Source organism: Harmonia axyridis, chromosome 1 (assembly GCF_914767665.1).
Source record: "Harmonia axyridis chromosome 1, icHarAxyr1.1, whole genome shotgun sequence".
Taxonomy (NCBI): Eukaryota; Metazoa; Arthropoda; class Insecta; order Coleoptera; family Coccinellidae; genus Harmonia; species Harmonia axyridis.
The window spans coordinates 3,151,404-3,172,354 of NC_059501.1; the positions used below are offsets into that span (position 1 = coordinate 3,151,404).

General features: G+C 38.9%; 1 protein-coding gene across 2 annotated transcripts in view; it reads right to left on the reverse strand.

Annotated features, from left to right (window-relative positions):
• The window catches only part of LOC123674819 (C3 and PZP-like alpha-2-macroglobulin domain-containing protein 8), a 223,738-nt gene that overhangs the window by 30,420 nt on the left and 172,367 nt on the right, over positions 1–20,951 (reverse strand). For both annotated transcript variants that reach the window (XM_045609922.1, XM_045609912.1), the window contains exons 11-13: positions 17,659–17,804; positions 15,131–15,358; positions 3,603–3,834 (exon numbers count right to left, since the gene is read on the reverse strand). In XM_045609922.1, coding sequence (XP_045465878.1) covers positions 3,603–3,834; positions 15,131–15,358; positions 17,659–17,804 — 606 coding nt within the window. The remainder of the gene's footprint in view (positions 1–3,602; positions 3,835–15,130; positions 15,359–17,658; positions 17,805–20,951) is intronic.

Consider the following 20,951-nt stretch of genomic DNA (forward strand, 5'->3'; position numbering starts at 1 on the left):
TGGTTAATTCTTTTTTCTCAAATAATATCGTAGCTTTATATGTTCGCTAATACCTAATTCTCGTTTTATAGACAGTAATAATTTCATTATGGAATATTGAGACCGCCTTGTTGAAACCCTTTGTTTTTAGTTTGCTGTCCATCACAAAAAAATGACCCAATACTCAGTAGCACTTTTCAAAAGAGATTGTGATATCTTCTTATTGGACCAGAAATGATATAATAAGGCTAGAATTTGAATGATTTTGATAAATTGTGGTGATTCTGTGCTTGTCCGAGAGATGGCATTGTGGGCTTCGCATCACTCTCTAAATTGGCACCGTTGGATGACTCCAGGATATCATAATCGAAGATAGCAAAAAAAGAATACGGAATTCTGAAGCAATATACAATGAAATAGGCGAAGTCACCATACTCTAACATCGAGATGGAAAATCTAGATGCCAAAGATCACTGTGTGCCAAACTGATGATTCCCACTGTGATCTCAGAATGTAACATCGCAATCCTCAGAGAAAGTTTCGACAGAAATATATTGCTCAATTGCCAATTTTCTTGTCGTGTGGTTTTTCCGAATTTATCAGTTGCATTGCAATTTTCATTATTCATTATTCGAAGAAGATCTTGCCCAAAAATGCTGATATGTTCACTGATTATATTTTTTTAGTTAATTCTGGCGAATCGATCTCGGGAATGCTAGTAGTTCTCTTTTCTTCAATTTCCTCAGAGAGTGTGATAAAATTAAATGTTGATGAATTTGATATGAATGACATAGAATCCGATGCGGTTATCAAGTACCGACAAGATCCTTGAAATTTGAGAAGAATGGTTACTTCAAAAGTTGCCAGTTTTATCTTAAAATTTTTTCAAGACTGAGTTAAGCACACCAGTATTCCTGGAATAAATCAACAGAATTTTGCAAAAAGATGGTTATGGGGATCTGAAGTATTCTTCTGTATACGACTACATTATTTCAATTGGTGATCTAATATGGCCCTGCAAAGATTTTAACGTGATGGGGTGTTCAAAAAATGTCTCACACTTTCAACACTTCCAGTCTACAGGGTGGCCACTTTTTCAATGGAATTGTATTGGTAACTTTTAAACCATAAGAGTTAGAAAATCGGTCAAATGAAGAAAAAGTTGCATGCATAGAAGCATTATCAAGCAGTTCGAACAAATCGAGATTATCAGGGCCGGTTATTGAGATATCATAAGAAAAGTAAATTCTGTCATTTTGATTTTTCTTTTTTTCCCACTTTATTTCAAATATTATCAAAAAATGTTACAAGAATTTTTTATTCGACAGTAAATTGTTCTCAATTTGACGTAATAAGATTTCGTATCCAACGTTTCGTGCTCTCTGGGCCACCCTCAACCTCATTTTTTTCAATACGGGCCTGTATATTTTATGACACTTTTCGAAATAACTTTTAACGCTGAATTCAACGTAGTGAATGCAATTTATCAAAAACTGCTGTTAATAAAATAGTCAAGAGACGCGAATACAATGATTTTAAATTTGAATACCAAGCCTTGCAAAACTTATATCGTAATGATATCAAAATAAAGTTCGATTCTGGAACAAATGACAAATCCAACAATAGTGATTTCTCGCGAGAAGATTGAGAATGTATTGGAAGGTATTCAAGAAGACGAAATAAGCAAATGTATAAGAAGTATGGGTTTCAGAACCGTTAAGTGCATTTTACAAAATGGTGGACATTTCGAACACTTACTTCATTCATTTTCATTTACTTTCGAATAATCATTCGATTTTTCTTTCATTAAATGATAATTCGTTCAATTATTATGAATTGAAATATGTGAATAATTATTACTTGTTTCTTGATTTGATTCTGATATGTTCCATTTAGTTCAAGATGATTAATTTGATTTTCTCATCGAAATGTATTGCATGTTGTTAATTAAACTAAAGGTACCTAAATGTAATACAGATCCGACCCAAAGAAATTTGGATAAGGGTCAAAATCACCTGAAATCAACTTTGAATGACATTGTATGATTTATCGTTGAATTCAGCGTTAAAAGTTATTTCGAAAAGTGTCATAAAATATACAGGTCCGTATTGAAAAAAATGAGGTTGAGGGTGGCCCAGAGAGCACGAAACGTTGGATACGAAATCTGATTACGTCAAATTGAGAACAATTTACTGTCGAATAAAAAATTCCTGTAACATTTTTTGATAATATTTGAAATAAAGTGGGAAAAAAAGAAAAATCAAAATGACAGAATTTATTTTTCTTATGATATCTCAATAACCGGCCCTGATAATCTCGATTTGTTTGAACTGCTTGACAATGCTTCTATGAATGCAACTTTTTCTCCATTTGACCGACCTTCTAACTCTTATGGTTTAAAAGTTACCAATACAATCCCATTGAAAAAGTGGCCACCCTGTATACGGAATTTTGGGGACAGTAGTAATACACTATTAATCTTCCGAATTGATTTCCAACGAAAACGATTCTCAGACGACCAAAAATCGATATCACCACCATCGGTTCGGTTCGGTTAAACATTCATCATCGTTCCAACGGAATTCTCACGGGTTATGGAATCTAAATGAGGACATATATCACGCTCATTTTCCAATCCAACGACAGCCAATTCATTTTCCACGCTCTCACTAACTTATCTATATCGAATGAAACTGTCAACGAGGGTGTGATCAATATTAATTCGTCAACTTGCCAGTAACCGAATCTTGTTGTGCCAGTTCCGTGTTGATTCTGGAGTTTCACACGGATTCCCAAGGGTTGATCGGATGATATTCCCACGAGGATTAGGTTAGAAAAGACCCGGCCTCGATGTATCGGGTTGACGAAGAAGTTCTAGTGGTTTTCGATACCAGAATAGGGAATATTAATAACCATTATGATATTGATTGATGGAACAATGGAGGTACGAGAGCAGTGATATTTAACACTGATCACTCCTTCAATTATATGGGGATCTGGTGACATCTCTTGTTATCCACTAAACTATACAAGATAGAATGAAAATATGCAGAACTGTGACCACTTTTGAGTCGCCCGGATGTATGGTTGTCTAGCTAGTAAAGTCTGGACCTTTGCACATTATGTTTTCAGCAGTTTCTGTGCCCGATTTGTAGAGTTTGTACATTTCATCTACCTACAAGCCCATGAGAAAAGGACTTATACCAACACTGCCTCATCAACAGTACCACAATAACTTGAAGCTAAGCTTTTGGTAGCTGCTCGTACTCCTTTGTGAAGAACAGAAAAAATTCCATGGATCTTTTTGCTTGAGTAAGTCCGGGCATATTTCTTCCTGAGCTTCCTTCATTGGATTACTGCCTCTTGTAGTCTTCCTTTTCAAGCCCACAGAAGGGTTCAGATCCAATGTGTGTCATCCTTCATAACTTTTGCAAGTTTTTTTCACAGAAATCAAACTCGACGGGTTTCTAGAATTATTGAAATTTCTTTCATTTTCAGGAATGAACGTATACGTGCTCCCTGATATCATTGAAAAGAGCATTAAGGAGTCTCTTCAAGCTGCTCACCTTCTCACCGAGTTTACAAAAGACAAATTGAGTCATGAAAAAGAAACTAAAACTTACATCCATGCACGAATTGATGTTGTTTCCGATCTTGATGTCCACCTCCAAGGTTTCCCTCACTCTCAAGCTGGGAGGTAAAGTGAATTCAGCCTGCAGAGGTCGATAAACCTGCAGTTGTACTGGTGCAGAGAACCTGAGACCACCACCGCTGGAAACTGATAGAGCCCACAAAGACCATTTGCCGGCTTCTTGAGGTGCTGAGATTGTGAGTCCTGTTGAGGCTATTTCGGATCTGAAAATAGAAGAAGAAGGTTGAAAATATTTGTCTACGTTTCATGGTACGATTAGATAGTTCTACTTCTTCAGAACCTAGCCTTTGGTTTTTCATGTCATATGCCAGATTTCAGCGCTTATACTTGAAGTTTTGGAGTCGATGATTTAGTCTATTCATGAGCTTTTCGTTTTTCATTGACAAGTTATTTTATGTGCAGAGGAAAGTTGTGACAGTCAGGTACTACTCTGCTGACGTCTGATGTTGCCTTCCATACTGCCGACTGTATCTATGTTGTTTTTTTACTTTTGAAGTCTTACAAGTGATAGCTATTTTCAAGTCGGGGTGGAAGATGCAGATTATCGCAATATTCAAGTCGGAGTCACAAAGGGTAGTTTCTTGGCCCTCATTTCATACCTTATATTTACAGTAGATATACACAACAAAACTCAGATAGCAACCTTTGCAGATTATAGAGCTATAATGTCATCAGATGTCGACTCAATAACAGCAACTAATAAACTCCACTTACACCTGAATTAGATTCACAAGTGATTATCGAAATGAAAGTAAAAATAATAAGTCTAAACACATTACTTCCACTCTAAGAAGGAACACTTTCCCTCAAGTATTACTTAACCATATTTCTATGCCCAGAAAATCAGAAGTTGAATATCTAGGGCTTCATATGGACGAGAAATAAGCTTGGAGGGAACATATCAAGGCCAAAACAACTCAACTGAACCTGAAAGTGAAACAAATATACTGGCTATTGAATAGAAAATCAACTTTAACCATAGAAAACAAAGTCTTCATCTATAAATTCATACTAAGACCAATTTGGACATACGAAATAGAGCTCTGGAGATGCAGCAAGCCATCAAGTATGAAAATCCTCCAGACGTTTCAATTCAAGACCTTGTGAATGATAGCAAATGCCCCAATGTATGTGTCCAATCAAGCACTCCATAATGATCTTCCATATGTTTTTGAGATAATAAGACAACATTCCACAAAATACGACCACGAAAACTCACTCGTCAACGAACTCTGCAATCTTACTCATACAAGAAAAGGATATAGCGAGAAGATCTTTGTTGATCGAACTCAGTTATCCGTGACCAGATGGTAACTGTCTCAAACCAAGGTATAACAATTATATTGCTCCACAAGAGTTAGGAATATCGTATTCAATCGTTTTGAAAAGAATGTAATCTTCGAAAAGATCGCTGTAAAATCATTTAAAACTCTATAACAACTTGAATCAATCCAATAAAAATCAGTATGAGACATTTTGTCAATCTGGTCGCCTTTTTTCTGAATTTTGGTTCTTTGCATATTATGCTTCATGAATGTTCTTATTTTGAAATGGAGTCAGTTTATCAATGGCTCCGATTTGAAACGAGTTTTCTGAAAAATGCCAAGACGTAAATTAACAAACGCTGAGGCTAATAGCGCTATCGGAATGCTATAGGGTGGCCTAACTCAGGTTGTTGTAGCGGAAAGGCTCCAAGTCAGCCAAATTGTGATATCTCGACTTTGGAATAGGTTCAGGGAGACAGGTTCCGTGTTGGAAAGAGGCTTGGTGGGCGACGAAAAAACAACACCTGCTTCATCACCGTTTCGGCGAGAAGAAACCCTACATCTAAGTGTAGAATGCTATGGAATACTCTTCAAAATGTAAATGGGGTTCAAGATTCCATCGAAACCATCAGACGACGTTTGAGAGAGGTGAATCTAGGTTCTAGAAGTCCATTAAGAGGAGTTCCATTAATACGTGACCATAAGCGTCAAATAATGGAATGGGCAAGGCAACATATCAATTGGAACGATCATTAGCGTAGTGTCCTTTCCAGTGATGAATCCAGATATGGACGATTTTCAGATTCTCGAAGAATAAGGGTATGGACAATACCACACATATCCCGTTATCGTCGCTATGTCCAAGAAGTCCATTTATTCCGAGGAGATAGTGTTATGGTATGGGTCGGGATATGTTTCAACGGGCGCACAGATCTACACATTTGTCTTGGGAAAATGACCGCCTTACACTATAGGAAGCATGTCATTGACGATGTTGTGCCAAATTTTCACGCTGCTATTGGTGAAACTTTCCAATTTGTAGACGATAACGGTAGACCGCACCGTGCAGCCATAGTTGAAATGCGCGGGAGGAGCTTAGTATTCCACATTTACCAATACCTCCGCACTCACCAGATTTGAATTGCATAGAACATGCATGGGATATGCTCCAAAGAAGATTAGATAATCATCAACCCACCTCAGAATCCTTAAATGATAAGAATTGATTAGATTGTAAATTTGCAATAAATCAATAATAAAAATAAATAAATATTTGATTATATGAATCCAATGAGAATGTGATAGTGCCCTACCATCTGCAAACCTTTTACAACGCATGATGACAAGCTCTCCTCAAAGAAAATACAGACTCAGCACCGACTCAACCAAGCAGCCGTCATACGAACCTTCAAGTTATATCAGACGCTCGCGTCAACAGTGTTAATCGGTTTCCATGACCAATTCCATTACGGAAACTTCACAAGTGGTTTGGCCCGATATCACGTCGTTTACTAGACGTTCGAACCCGATAGCTAATTGGATGTTCGGCTGAAGTTTCGAATAATAAACAACCCCCCGGATCAACTTCAACGGGAGCGTCGGAGAAAAGCCAATTAATGTTGAAGCGGGCCAGAGTCAACTTTCGTCTCGGATTTGTCGAAACAATTGGGAAAGAGGAGATCTCTCACGGTTCCTCCGCTCCCGAGGTGATACAGGGGGGTGGGTGAACTCTCCCATCCGATGGGGAGGAAAGTTGGCGGAGAACTCAACGAAGGCGATATATTACGTATCATTTTTTTCCTGAACAGTCATAGAAGAAGCGAAGCTTTTGTTCTTCTTTATTATTGGATAGTGAACATATGCATCTCACATTATTGGATGTCGATATAGGAAGAAAAAGCACTCTTCTTCTACCTTTCAATCATTTACCATAGAATATCTGATGTCCGAGTAGATCGCCACAAACTCATGCAAATTCTCAAAAATCTGGAGGAAGACATTTGATGCATCGAAAACCTTTATTGGCTTCAGTCTGCATAGGAGAAGTTGTTCAACAATATCTCCAACTGAGAACTCATTAGAGCTCCTTTACTCTGAGGTAGTATTTCGATATGCACTTGATGGTGCTGATATAGGTATTAATAAGATAATGGTGTTTGGTTCAACAACGTCGAAGACATCAACTCGATTGCTGATAAGGGCTACAACAGTAAGTTAATACTGTAGTGAGTGTAGTGGAGGCTAGCAGATCAATGGACATGATCATGAACGTCAAGGTAATAAGAGGAAACCTTGATGCTTTCGAAGGTGTTGGGTAAAATGTCGGTAATACAGCAAAATTTGAATACGTAGGGACCTGATTGTCTGAAAACTGGACGTTCAACATCGAATTTGAAAGCCGCATAAAGCAGGCCAGGTAGACCTTCCAAACGTTCAGGAGTATATTGAACTGCTCGGACTTCGATCTGAGGTGGATAATTGAGATTTGAGATTTTACGAGTGGTCTCTCAGTGAACAGGAACTGAGGAAACTGACGTGCGCACCCACGGGACATTGTCCCGTAAGGTATCATCTGAAAAACATGGGAAAAACGTCTGAGGACACATGTCGCTCTTGTCAAGAAGCCAATGGTTTTTGAAGCCGAAACAAGTGATGAATGTAGCTTTCAGAAAGGTTATAAAGTTCATTGAGACATTACTGCCGAACTGGCGAACAGCGCGGGGATGCACAATAGTTCTTTAGGTGAAGATGATTGCGTGGTCGGATCTAATTTCATCTAATCTAATCTACGGGTGGACCTTCAAAATGAAAACAAACTTGGAGCGTTCGAAGCAGTTTCCTGGTATAGATCGGTGAAAGCACCATATATTTTTTCGCCTGAGCAAGACCCGGAGTGTTTCTCCAGATGATTTTTCTATTGTCTCATCCCATTTGTTGGACCGCTGTTAAAGATCTTTATTCAAGTAGACAGTGTGAATTACAAATAGTGTAAGTGTATATAGGACACAATTCAATGGTACATATAAGTATATATCACAAGGTAACAGAGGAATGTAGGCAGTGAACAATGGTATAAGAGAAAATCAAAAATTGTCTTTGATGACGCTCAACCGTTCACTCTCACACACTTAAAGCGTAAAAGGCCATAATCCCGAACACGAACACACATGCAAGACGCAAAAAAGATCAATTACGCTCTGTGGATCTTGCCAGAGGTAGCAAAAGATAAAATGCTAATCCCACGCTCTGCGACTGACATCTTCGTGGATGGACCATCCTCCTCGTAGAGTTGTCATCACGAGGTCCCTTCTAATTGGCGTGGTGTCTATTGAGAGGGCTTGTAGAAGGGCACTGCTTTCTCGGCACCAGAACCCCCTCGCTCCGATGATGAAAGGTAGAACTCGGATGCTTCTACCAGGATTCCTTGCCGCCACCACCTCCAACAGCTCTGGCTGATCATATGTCGCTCTCTTCAGATCATATGTTTCAGAGAGCGATCTAGAGGCCTCCCATGACACCCCCACGTCTGCAACTATCACCTCCGCGCCTTTGGTGCAGACCATATCGGGCTTGTTGAGCCTGCCTCTGGTATCTCTGATGTGAGGCTCCTCGACAACCTCCCATCCCTTCTTTCGAGCTGCATCGACGATCCTCTTCACTACAAAATTGTGCCTGTTCATCCGCTTGGTATGGCCAAGTGGGCATTGCTGGAGCATATGGGAAAGGGACTCCACCTTACCGCAACCAGCTCTGCACATCCTGGATTCACGGGGGCCATACGGTAGCCCTCTCGTGGGCAGCGATTTGGTTCTCAGCTTGATTACTGCGATATAGTCCTCCCCTGACCACACCATCGGCGGTGAATGAACGTAAAAATTTGAGGCACCGTCTTTCTCAGCTTGTCGTGTACCTCGTCCATAGAATGATCTCTCCAATATTTCCGCATTGTTCTTGTCGACCGCATGCTTGGTGTTGAGATGTGGCTTGATCATTTTTCTCACGCGGTCGGTCCAGGAAGTATTAGATGTCATTACTCCATCAAAAAGTTCACAGGATATATTGGTCTTTTCCAAGCCCAAAGAAGGGCTCAGGTCCAGCAAGTGTCAACCTCGATGCCTCGAGTTCATCGGCTTTTTCGTTTCCTTTCATACTAAAATGCCCCGGTACCCATAGTAGAGTTAGTTTTTCTTCTCTCTGACCAGTTGCTTTATGGTATTACGGCACTCCCATATCAGTAAAGACCCCTGGCTATATGATTCCTGGGATCTCAGCATGGCCTGGATGTTTGTAGTGATATAAATACACGCCCCTTCGAGGTTTCCTTTATGACACGCTTGGGTGCAAGTAAACACAGCTAGTGTCTCGGCTTGCAAGATAGAGGGATCACTTCCCAAGGATCTAGAGATCCTCGTTTTAGGCCCATATACCCCAATACCTGTGTCACTTTATAATTTTGATCCATCGGTATATCATATGGAGGGGGCCGTTTCAAAAGGTACTTCGGAATCTAATATGGTTGGCATCACTTAACTTTTCATAATCCTTACGAACTTCATAGTTTGTAAGGAATACTACTAACATTTGATACCGGGAAAAGCAATTCCCTTTTATGCGCTTGGAATTTCAGCTTCTTCGGTGGATCGATTGGTTAGAGCATCGGACTAGTGATTCGGAGGTTGCGGGTTCGAGTCCCACTCAGAAAGGTACTTTTTTCGGAACCAAATAAGGCTCAACAGCACACATTTTTCTTAGAGGGCTACAACTGTGGTCCGAATAAGTATCCCTTCCACTAGTTGTTCTAACAAACAAAAAAAGTCAGCTAAAAATCAACAGATAACGAACAATAACCGCACCTGCCACTGCCAAACCCTTCATCCCCCGGAATCCTCGATCCCCACCAGAACCAAATCAACCCGTGCAGCAGCCTGGGGCAGAGAGAGGCATCTTCTCTCGGCGCGATTTATGCAACCGCGCCAGTCCATAACTCTTCGGCTGAGGTCTAGCGAGGCGTCCGCGGGCACAGAATGACAATCCCGCTCTTTCTGCGACGTCCGTCGTTAATAATTTCCCACGCTAACGACCGACAGAGATTAATGCCTCTCTCTCTGGATTCTGGTTATATTCGGAGAGACCGAGGTGGGGGGGAGGTGGGGAGAATGGAATTGCGATCCTGATGGTGGCCGGTTTGGCACGTGAGAGAAGGCAATGTTAATTTCGGGGTGGGTTGTCACGATCTGGCTGTTGCGGATTACGTGGGTCCTTTTCCCCTTGGGGAGGGGGTTTCGGACGATGGTCTTGGGGGTAGGGGGTGTTATCAGATTGATGCGATTGTTGGGGGTGGGACGCTGGGATGGATATTCTTGTTAGTGGTGTACGTGGAACATTTATTCGATCTAAAGGGTGCGGCAGAGCCGACTGACGAGTTTCAAAGGGATATTTAAAAGAAATGGTGAAAGTTAGAGGAAAACGGTTTTTTTTATTAGGAGCAGTAGGATATATAGTTTTTTTGCTCAAGTTTGGGAAACGATATCACAAAGATGGCGGCCGTCAGCAGCGACACACTGATGTAGTCGATTTTGAAAGTTTTTGACTGCTTTTCGGCAGGTATGGCCCGGATTTCTTCGGTTATTCGCTGCTTGAGTTCTGGCAGGGTGTGTGGACGATGTTTGGAGACCTCATATATCTGGTGAACGGGCTGTCAACCCACGTCCCCTCTCATTGAGACCAGTCTCCCTGGGAACATCTGTTTCTCCTGGAACCAGATGTATTCTCAGCAATTTTTTTCAATTCAGGTTCTAAGAAAGCTTCCAAACATGTAACATAACGCTAGGAAGTTACTGTGACAGTGACATATTGGCTAGCAGAACCCGAAGCATCACTACTTTCTCGGTGGACATCAGATAGCTACAAATCAGTCTCATGAGGACTCAGGATAAACTACCACTCCTGATTTGAAGTGGTCTCTTCATGTGAAGAAGGTAACATCCAAGGCAAGGAGCCTCGTCTTTATGGTCTCAAAAGGGTTGCCATGGTTGTATCCCACTGTCTGTTGTAGCTTACATATCCCTATCCTGACATGGAACAGTTGGAGGCAGTGCAATTTTGGGTTATTCTCATTCCTCAGGGTCCTAACCGTCCTGGGTATGGAGAGAAACTCCATGTGTTTTAGGCTAAACCTCAGTCCGAAATCACCGATTGAGAGCTGATCGAAATATCCGAAACACAGTTGGTTTTGAGTAAATGAAACTTTGAACAAACTTGGATTCATTTATTCATTTTCGGTGATCTTTAACAGGTTTCTTGGTCAGGGATTTATTCACAAAACCAACTTTCTGTAAAAAAGGCCAACTAGTTTCGACTTTTTTTCAAAGTCTTCATCAGGGCTCTGAAATGGAACAACAATGGAACAACATTATTATTTATTTTGTTCTGCAATACCATAAATAGTGAGTAGATTGATTTAAGAGATAGTACAGAAAAAACTTGTAAGGACAAGGTCAAGGGTGAGATTAAGATGAGTGGAAAAACCGAAAACACCTTGAATTTCTCAACAATCTCTGATTCATATTGTTGATGAATACAACGAATTCCCTTCCATTTCACCAAATGCTTTCATCAATGCAGTCATGGATTGATCATCTCGGAAATACATTCAAATAATAATAAATAATAATTGTTTGTTTTGGTGTAACTAGGGTATTTCAGGGTCGAGTAAGGCCAAGAACCTCAAACTATTCCAGCAAGTTTGAAAGCGAACAAGCGCCCGGAGCAACATTTGGGTCATTTCATCCTATCATAACAACGTGTGGTAACGAGTTAATTTTGTAGATTGTAGACATCTGATTGGGGAGATATGAAGAGAGCATGTGGCGCCCGCAGAAACGGGTGTGGATGAAATGTTTATAACGAGGCAGAGCCAAGTTGTTCCTTCCACTTGTAACTTTGTGGATTTTAATTTCAATCAGGTGCTTCTCAAACTAGGAATTTTAAAGGTAAATTTTAAACATTCCGTCTTACCTAATTGTTTTACAACTGCGAGACAACATTTTGATGATGATAAGTTTTAGAACCTGATTTTATCTAAAAATGATGCATCTTATGGAGAAAATATAACAACTCTATGACATCATTTAGCCAAAACTTTCATCAACTGATATATACTTTTTTGCTTAGAAATACAACTCAAATTGTCAAAATCAATATTAACCAGAAGAAATATAAATTATCCAAAACTAAACTATCTGAGTAAATTGAATAACTGAATTGACATAAAAACAGATGTACGCTCCGAAATTTTCGTAGTTTTAATACAATTTTACCTCATCTTCTAATGAGACTGATGAGATTAGTTAGAAAATAACTTGCGTTTGAGAACGTTGTAGACTAACTGAAAGGGAAGTTTCTCTCTAGAAAGATTTACAGAGATAGCAATCTCAACAGGTGATTTATCTTGCCTTTTACTCTTCTTCGAAATGGATATGCAAATCAACATTTACAATTCAAATAACAATTTCAGAGGATTGAATTATATTTTTTGGTCGATTTTGAGCCTCATCAATATATGATTACTTCGAATTATTATAATTAGAGGTCTAATGAATGTACTTGATGAATGCTGATGATCTAATATAAATATCGAAATAATGATCATTGTGCCAAAACCTTAACTAACTGATATCTCTTTTATTAGGACTTTTTTTGAAGGACTATAATTCCAAATGACAAAATATTGATACAAAAAAAAAAAAATTAATCAAAAGTTATTCAATTTATTAGGCGTTTACTCAGTTTGTACAGTTTCGGATCATATATTCTTCTTTAGGTTGGTTAGTTTTGATATTCTGTCAGTTGGAATTGTATTGCTAAACAAAAAAGTATTAAATTAGAAAGAAATAGCAGATAGTGAAAGTTTTGGCACAATTATATCCTAATTCTGACATTCACATCAGATTGCCTTCATCGTGTAAACTCATTTAACCTTATTAATTATCGAACAAAGAAAGGAGTATATTTTATGTTAACTCAGAAATCAGAAATATTGAACACGTAAAGTTCTCAGTTTGGGATGCACTTAATTGAAATTCCCATTATAAGTTGAGAGTAGTAGTTAAAACTTCTAAGATTTGAACGAAATTTAATAATTTTGAAGTAAATTGAATCCCTTTCAAGTTATATGTCTTCGAAAGGATTTTTCTCCGTTTAGAAGGAGAAAAAAAAATCAATTGAACATCCCTCCAATATTTTTGATCGGAGGATGAGACACCCTGTATACAGAGCAATATGGTACAATTCTAAGTGCATCATCAGTACAAAGCAGCAATCTACTACCCCCACTCCAATCTGAACCGCTCCACAACCGATTTTCCCTAACTTTCCACGCCGGAAAATTCGGTGAAAAACTTGGAAAACTGTCCCGGTTTCGAGAGATGGTAATTAAAGGACATCCCCGGGCCTCGATATTCACGCTCGAAAGATCGCGTGTAAAAGAGCCGGCAATGTCCCTGCCAGGAAAACAGGGTTAATGAGCTCGCGGAAAGTGCCGACCTGTGCGGAAATTCACGGAAAAATCTGATTGGAAAAGTCCGAGTGAAATGTGGGTCATTAAGTTTCGAAACGTTGCAACATCTCGCTTGGGTAACGTTGCTAAGTTTTGGGGGTGGCGGGAGGTCAATTCGAAGGGGGTTGGGAGGTTAAAAGGGGGGGGAGGGTCCTTATGATTTCAATTTTGAGAATATCTGAAGAAATATTCGAACGGTAGTTTTTATATAAGTTTTTATATAAAACCGTTAATAAGAGAAGGAGAAGGGTACACGCAGCTTGATTTAGTGGTGAGAATCCTTAGTCAAAAGACAGAAGTTCTAACCCCAGGACTAGAAATACATTTTTTGCTTACGGAAACCTTTCAAACTTTCGATATAACAAAACCTACATAGAACACAACCTGTTCATCAAACACGTACAAGTTCTAAGTTTCTTAGAGGTCTCACAGAGGAGAGTCCAACCAATTATGTAATGGGTTACATTGAACTGGGACCTTAAGGTCTATTGTACCCTCATCACCACTGTCCTCATCACTACACTATCTACAGATTGGCTGCCGGTTCCAAAGTTTCAATAAACTTCTGGGATGCCTTCAAGGAGGTTACAACCTTACTCCTACAAGTCCAAAGAATTTTTTTGCTGTCACTAGCAATAGTTTTGAGCATTTGAGAGCAGATGATCAGGAGTTTCTTCCTCATACCCACAGAATCTGCTATCTTCAGTTTCTAATAACTTTATTCTCATTAAGTGCTTATTGAGAAGCAGTGCCATGTACAGAAGACAGTGAGGAGGTGTTGCATGGTCTTATTGAGATCCAGATAAATTTTGTATCTTTTAGTATTGAAGTTCTGAAGGTATTTTTCGAAGTGATTTATCTCTGAAAGATTTCATATGGGTATTTCTCGGTTTCCACCTTGTCTCAAAACTCTCTCTTGCAGTTGGATTTTCCTATACTACAGAAAGGTAAAAAGTGTTGGTGTTCCCTTCTATTATTTCTGTTTTTTCTGAGTAATAGACCGATAAAATCTTTATGCATGTATTTTTTTATGAGCTTTTTAGTTTGGTATAATGGAATCAAATTAAATTCAGATCATTCACAAGATTGCAAGGTAATGAAAAATTTTATGAAAAACGCCGGAAATCTTAAGGACAAGAACTGTGAATAAAGTAAGATTCAATCTATGATTTATTTTATCGGGAAATGAAATGCAGTTGGAATGTTTTATGGGTTATGCTTTCCATAATTATTCTAGTTCTCTCTGAGAAATATTTCTCCAATATTTTGTTGATGTCCAAGAGTGAAAGTTCCTGAGTATGATTTTACTCACAGAAAACCATTTTACTTGGTTTTCTCCATTTTTTGAATATTCATTAGTCCCTCATATGTATGTTTATGTATATGTAAACTTTGACGATGAATATATATTATATTATATATTATGATGCAATATTGATTCGATAATATTCTTATGATTGAAATTGTACTATTATTTGATTCTTATTCTGAAGAATCCTTGTGAAAGCATAAACGTCAATATTAATTTCTATTTATTGATTCTGTTCGCTTTAAGTATGGACCTTCATTTATCAGAGAAAAATAGTTTCTCTTTCTTGTTTAAGATATTGATCTGATGGTCGATAAAATAAATTGCTCAATATCTATCATCATACAATGGTCAAAACAGCTACTCACGAATAATTGAAACATTTCCATAGCCAGAGCTGATCGTAAGCAGTTCCTCCAACTAGACTTTCTGGAGGTCTTCGACGGTTCGAAGGCCCAGCACCAGAGCCCCTTTGCCTGTAAGAAACTGCAGACAAACCGGAATCGCCTCTCTTGATGCACTGTCTCTGGAAGAAGGACACCCCGGCTTCCAAGAAGTCCATCTCTCCAGACTCAGCGTCCTCTTCATGGTCCTCACTAGCGAAAAAAGTTTAATTAGTCCATTTCAGATAATATATTTTGAAATTAGGGAAACGATCAACATTTTCTTTATGAGAGATCACATAATTGAAAAAAATTAGGACACACCCTCAAGGAGAAGTGCTAACCATAGACACAGGTTTCGGGCTTTCGGACCTCATCAGTACGGTCAAAAAGTGTTAAGATGAGCAAAACTTGAAGGAAGCAACAAACAAACGGAGTCAACAACAGAAGCCAGCCGTTGATTTGTAACCTATGGGTTTTCGGGCAACAACCAACATCACCACGTGGGAGGCTATAGCTACCTGCGTTACATCCTGTTAGCACTTCTTCCTTGTTTTATGACCAATCCCCTCGTTAGCCTCCCTACATTATTATTGTTCCTGGACTCAGATGTCACGCAGGTAGCTATAGCTTCCCACGTGGTGATGTTGGTTGTTGTCCGAAAACCCATAGGTTACAAATCAACGGCTGGCTTCTGTTGTTGACTCCTCCTTCAAGTGTTGCTCGTCTTAATACTTTTTCACCCTACTGATGAGGGCCGAAGGCCCGAAACACGACTCTTAGCACTTCTCCTTGAGGGTATGTCCTCCTTCTTTTTCTTTGCTTTATGCACAATCTCCTTGTTAGTCTTTCCACATTATTATTAATCACATACATATATCAGAGGAAATAGAATTTCGTGGTTACTTGAGAAGTGGATTTGTCAGTATTGTAGTCAAATAGAAACCTCAAAATTCCCCTCAATAATATTCAATTGCTAATCCGCATTCTCGGTATGTAATGAAAACAGATATTCAATTCGTTTCTGCAAAATCATTCCAGTGCTCAGACAACTTGAATAAATTTTCAAATTTTCTCCAATCGCTATCTCTTCGCCAAACGTCAATATTTCCCCCTACCTCACTCTGAAGACCCCCCCTCCCACCAACATTGGGCGAAATCCGACACATTACGCGTAGACGTCGTAACAATACCCCTCAACCACCCCTCGGCACCCCTTGAAATCCATCGGCACCATCAAAATCTCATTATCGGAGAAGGCGAAGAAACTGAGACCGCAGAAAACAAACTTGTTTCCATCCCATAGCAGACGCACACTCGGATATCCGCAGAGTTTTCCAGCCCATACATTGGGGTGGAAATGACATTGTTAGGCGACTAAAGGCGGGGAGTGTGTAGAGGACCTGGAAAATTATATCCGATACCACTTCAGAGGATTCTTCGGGTAGGTTGGGAACTCTGTCCAATTTAGCGGGATGGTGAATAACATCATCAATATCTTTCATTTATAGGGTTGGAACCATTAAAACCGGGATAGCAATTTGGACTAAGCGAAAGATTCGTCAGAGCAAACAGTGATTGCAATTATATGATCGATTTTTCAGTGTTTATACCATTATTTCTTGGGATGTCCTGGATGTTTTTAAATTGAAAGTACAAAGGAAAATGAGAGATTCTTTGGATAATAAAATAGTTATTTATAATACAAGTGCAGAAGGCATTGGTATTCTTCCACGAGTTCAAAATTCAAAAACGAGCCACGAAGTGGCGAGTTTTGGAATGAACGAGTGGTAGAATGAGCCTTCTGTACGAGTATTATACATTATTTTCTCTAATTCATTGCATTTTCATTGAAATTAATGAAATATTTTCATAAATATAATTTAGTGATTTTTGCATTGAAAAATGTTGGTTGGCAGAACTGATTTCTTTAAGGCAAATTGATGAATTGACAGATAAAGCCGCGGCGGAAAGTTCGGAGTACCAACATAGAATAATAAAATATAACCATGAAAACTGTGCGTTTCTGATATATTCTCGCACAATTTTGTTCTACAAGATGTGGAAGAATGAACGGAATAACCACAGAATTGGAGAAAAAATCTTATGAAATCTCATGGGCTCGCAAACGCTTTATTTCCGAGATACATGTTGTTTCTTGTAGGCCTTCTTTTTTGTGATGATTATACCAGCATTGTTAATCATCGTTACAGATTGGGTCAATGAGTACTTAAACTTATAATTCATCACTCATCGTTCAGTCATCACAGCTAACTAACTGAATCTCACATAGAAATTAATCAACAGTAAACTGTTAGACGAAAGAAATTATAAGATAACGTTGACAGGGCACTGTCCATATAAGTTCCTTTTGTGCCTCATGAGTCAGTTGGTAGATGGAATTTACAGACATAAAAACCACACATAGTGTCTAAATGCGCAGAACAGTATAACCAACCAAGTTTCACCAAGAGTGGGTAATGTACTCTAGATTTCATACAATTTGATCTCACCTTATCCTGGGGTCGAATCTTATATCCCCGCTCATTTCCGACCTTCCTCCAAGCAGACAAACCAAAGACGAAGGTTCTGCAACAACCTCTAGATCTACAGGCTGATTGGGTAGCCACCATTCTCGCTCTTCCATGTTGACATATACCTGAAATTGAAGAAAAAGCATTTATGGTTAATGTTGTTAATTTATAAGATGTGGATAGAATATAAATATTTATCTAGATTCAATTATAAACAGTAGTTTCTGTTCTCGGAGTACTATGCGATCGGTGCAAAGGGTGTTATCTAATATGTAGCATTCTCTTTCTACAAGACAAATCTCCTTGTCATCAATCGATGAAACCCATAGTCAAATTGAGCTTCCCAATGCTAGACCATCTTGATTATTTTCCGGATCTGGTTTGCCAAAAATTAATGAATTCTTGGAAACCTCAAGAAAATGCTTCAGGAAAAAAAATTGATTCCAACGAAGAAGTGATTGCAGAGGTTGAAGCCTATTTCGAGTGCAAAGGCCAATCTTTTCACAGAAATGGTATTGAGAAGTGAGAGGTGCGTTGGAGTATACACACAGCGTCAAAAGTCTTGGCCCCTCTAGGTTTCTCAAGAAATATACAATTTATATTCTGGAAATGAGATAATATATATTTGATAGAAAATTTTTGTTTGTTACTCTTTATTCAGGCTGAAACAAAATAGGAAAAATGAGAAAAATCTAAATTGATCGATTATTTATTTTTGATTAATTAAAGTTATTCCACAACTGAATCCGAATTCAATAGTCCGTATTACCACCTCTTCTTTCAATCAACTGCACAATACGCCTAAACATCCCACGAATCAAGTCATTAATGAAATTTTCAGTCGTTCCATTCTTCCTGAAGGACTAAACTCAATTCCAGGAAAGTTGAAGGTGGGTTTTAGCGATTGGATATTGCTCTCCTAAAGTGATCCCATTCGTGCTCAATTGGATTCATGTCTGATGAGTTTGCTGGCCAGTTCATTCTCTGTATATTGTTCTCTTGAAGAATGTTTTGAACCCTTCGTTTGTGATGTTTTCTTCTGCACCAGTCATTATTATTAACTTTATTCCCCCCGGCACATTTTTGATCCACCTTGAAGGTGAATTTGAGTCGCTTTATTCTGCCTGGACCTCTGCAAACCCTTTTTCGTCGACTTTCACTTTGTAAACCGAATTAATCAGTTTTTCTCCAGAAAAACTAATTATTACCCGTTTTAACATATTGAGAACATGAGAACTTCCTACTCTCATAAAAAACTAATATAAGTTACTCGAAACTCAGAGTTACAAGTAATTTCAAACACCGACAACCTTCCAGAGGCACTCAACTTCACGTCACACTCCTTCCCTAGAATTCCTCCTTCCGTCAGCAAACGTCGCAACCCTGGCAACGGCAACAACCGGATAACATATCAAAAGAACAACGGCCTCCGACACAACAGTTCCGATATCAACTCGAAACGGGGTGCGAAACAAAAAGCGTAGTAAACTTCATCGCGCGTCTTCGGAACAATGTCGCGCATTGTATTGCAGGCACATAATGAGCCCCATAATTGCCTACAACTCGTCTTTCAACCCCTTGAACGCCCCCGCCGTACGGGGCGAAGAAACTGCCACGCTTTAACCGGCTCGAGACGAGTGCGATACGCGATTATGTTCTTGTGCATTTCCAAGCGCGCGTTCAAAGGGTTGTTTTGCGCCACATTAAACCTATAGACGGGTTCGGGGTTGAGGAAGTCGAGTATTTTCCGGTTTTTTCGAGCGGAAAGGCGTCGTTAGAAGGGATGGAGGATTTCACGTGAAGATTCGCTCTCAATCAAGCAGGTCCATTGGGTATGAGGATCTGTCAGCTAGGTTGATCAGCTGGGTTGCCAGTATTTATAATTGCACTATACGTGTGTATGTCTTCTTCTAATTGGGAACACCAATTTGGATGATCATTTGGGTATCTTCTGGTGACTGCATAAATTCTGAAGGTTTTCGTGGCTAAATAGTTAATACAGTTTTTCGGCTTTCAATTAGTAGATCAGAAAATGTTCTAGGTTTTATCTAAAATCTCTAAGTCTTAGATTGTTATTCCACTGTGGAGTACGTAGCCTCCTGAAGATGTCTAACCTAGTTGCTGATAAAAATGAATGTGAAAACAGACAAGACAACGATAAAAAGAAATTGTCATTTTTCCTCAGTGGTATCATGATCCAACTCATGCAAAAAGACCTGGAAATCTTAGGAAGTGTGGAGCTATAGAAAAGCTTCATATTTTTGGACATACGATACATAAGAAAGAGCACCACCTTTTTTCTTACCTCGCAAAATCAGTTGAATAACTGATTTTATAAAGCAAGAAAAAAAGTGTCGACGATATTCATGCCTGATGAATATGAGGCAAGAGAGAAATTAAAAGCATACAGGTCTTTATAACTGCTACAAACAAAGATATGTGGACCAAAGTGATCACCAAAATTCAGAGCTGATGGCCACTCTGAATTTCTCACGACAAAACAGAGAGTTTAAAAGCCACTTATGCCTACAAGAGACATTAGATGAAAAAATAATTCTCTGGTCACATAAAAGCCTAGATACCTATATTCTGCAACCCAAACCAAGACGTGATCATTATTGTTTTTTTACAGTCAAACGACACCACACCACACTTTGCAATATTCAGAGGTAGTTAATTCATTGCTGATTCCACCTATCGGCATCACAACAATCCTCGAGAAACCAAATTCTACGGAACAATTCACCTAAAATAGGAAAAAACATACATTATCTATGAAAATGATGAGAAGTAGTGGACCAATTATAGACTTATGCGGAACACCAAATGGTATCATGGTACCAAAGTCTCCTGTTCAAAGGATGGGACTTCAAATAATGCACAAAATTGGTAGTTAGCCTAAAAAAAGACAGCTTCCTACGAAGAATGCCATGTGGTCAAATGGTTCGAAAAAATCTGTATAAATAAGATAAGAAGATAGAGAAAAATAACAATTTTAATGAGAAAACCAGTATATCAGGAATTGCCAGACTCCATATAGGATGTATCAAGCGGACGACTCAGCCTTAAGCTGGAGTGACTATCTCCCTACTACATGGATATGGAAATGAAAGGGATCGTTATAGTGGCTCCAAAATTTGGTTGGATTAATAGAAAAATCTACTTCAGCTCTTTTGGTTAAACTGGTTCTCGTAATGGCAATAATATACACGATCAAACAGTTTATCTATGTATGCAGAGGATCGGTTGGTAGAAGACGAAATTCATGACAG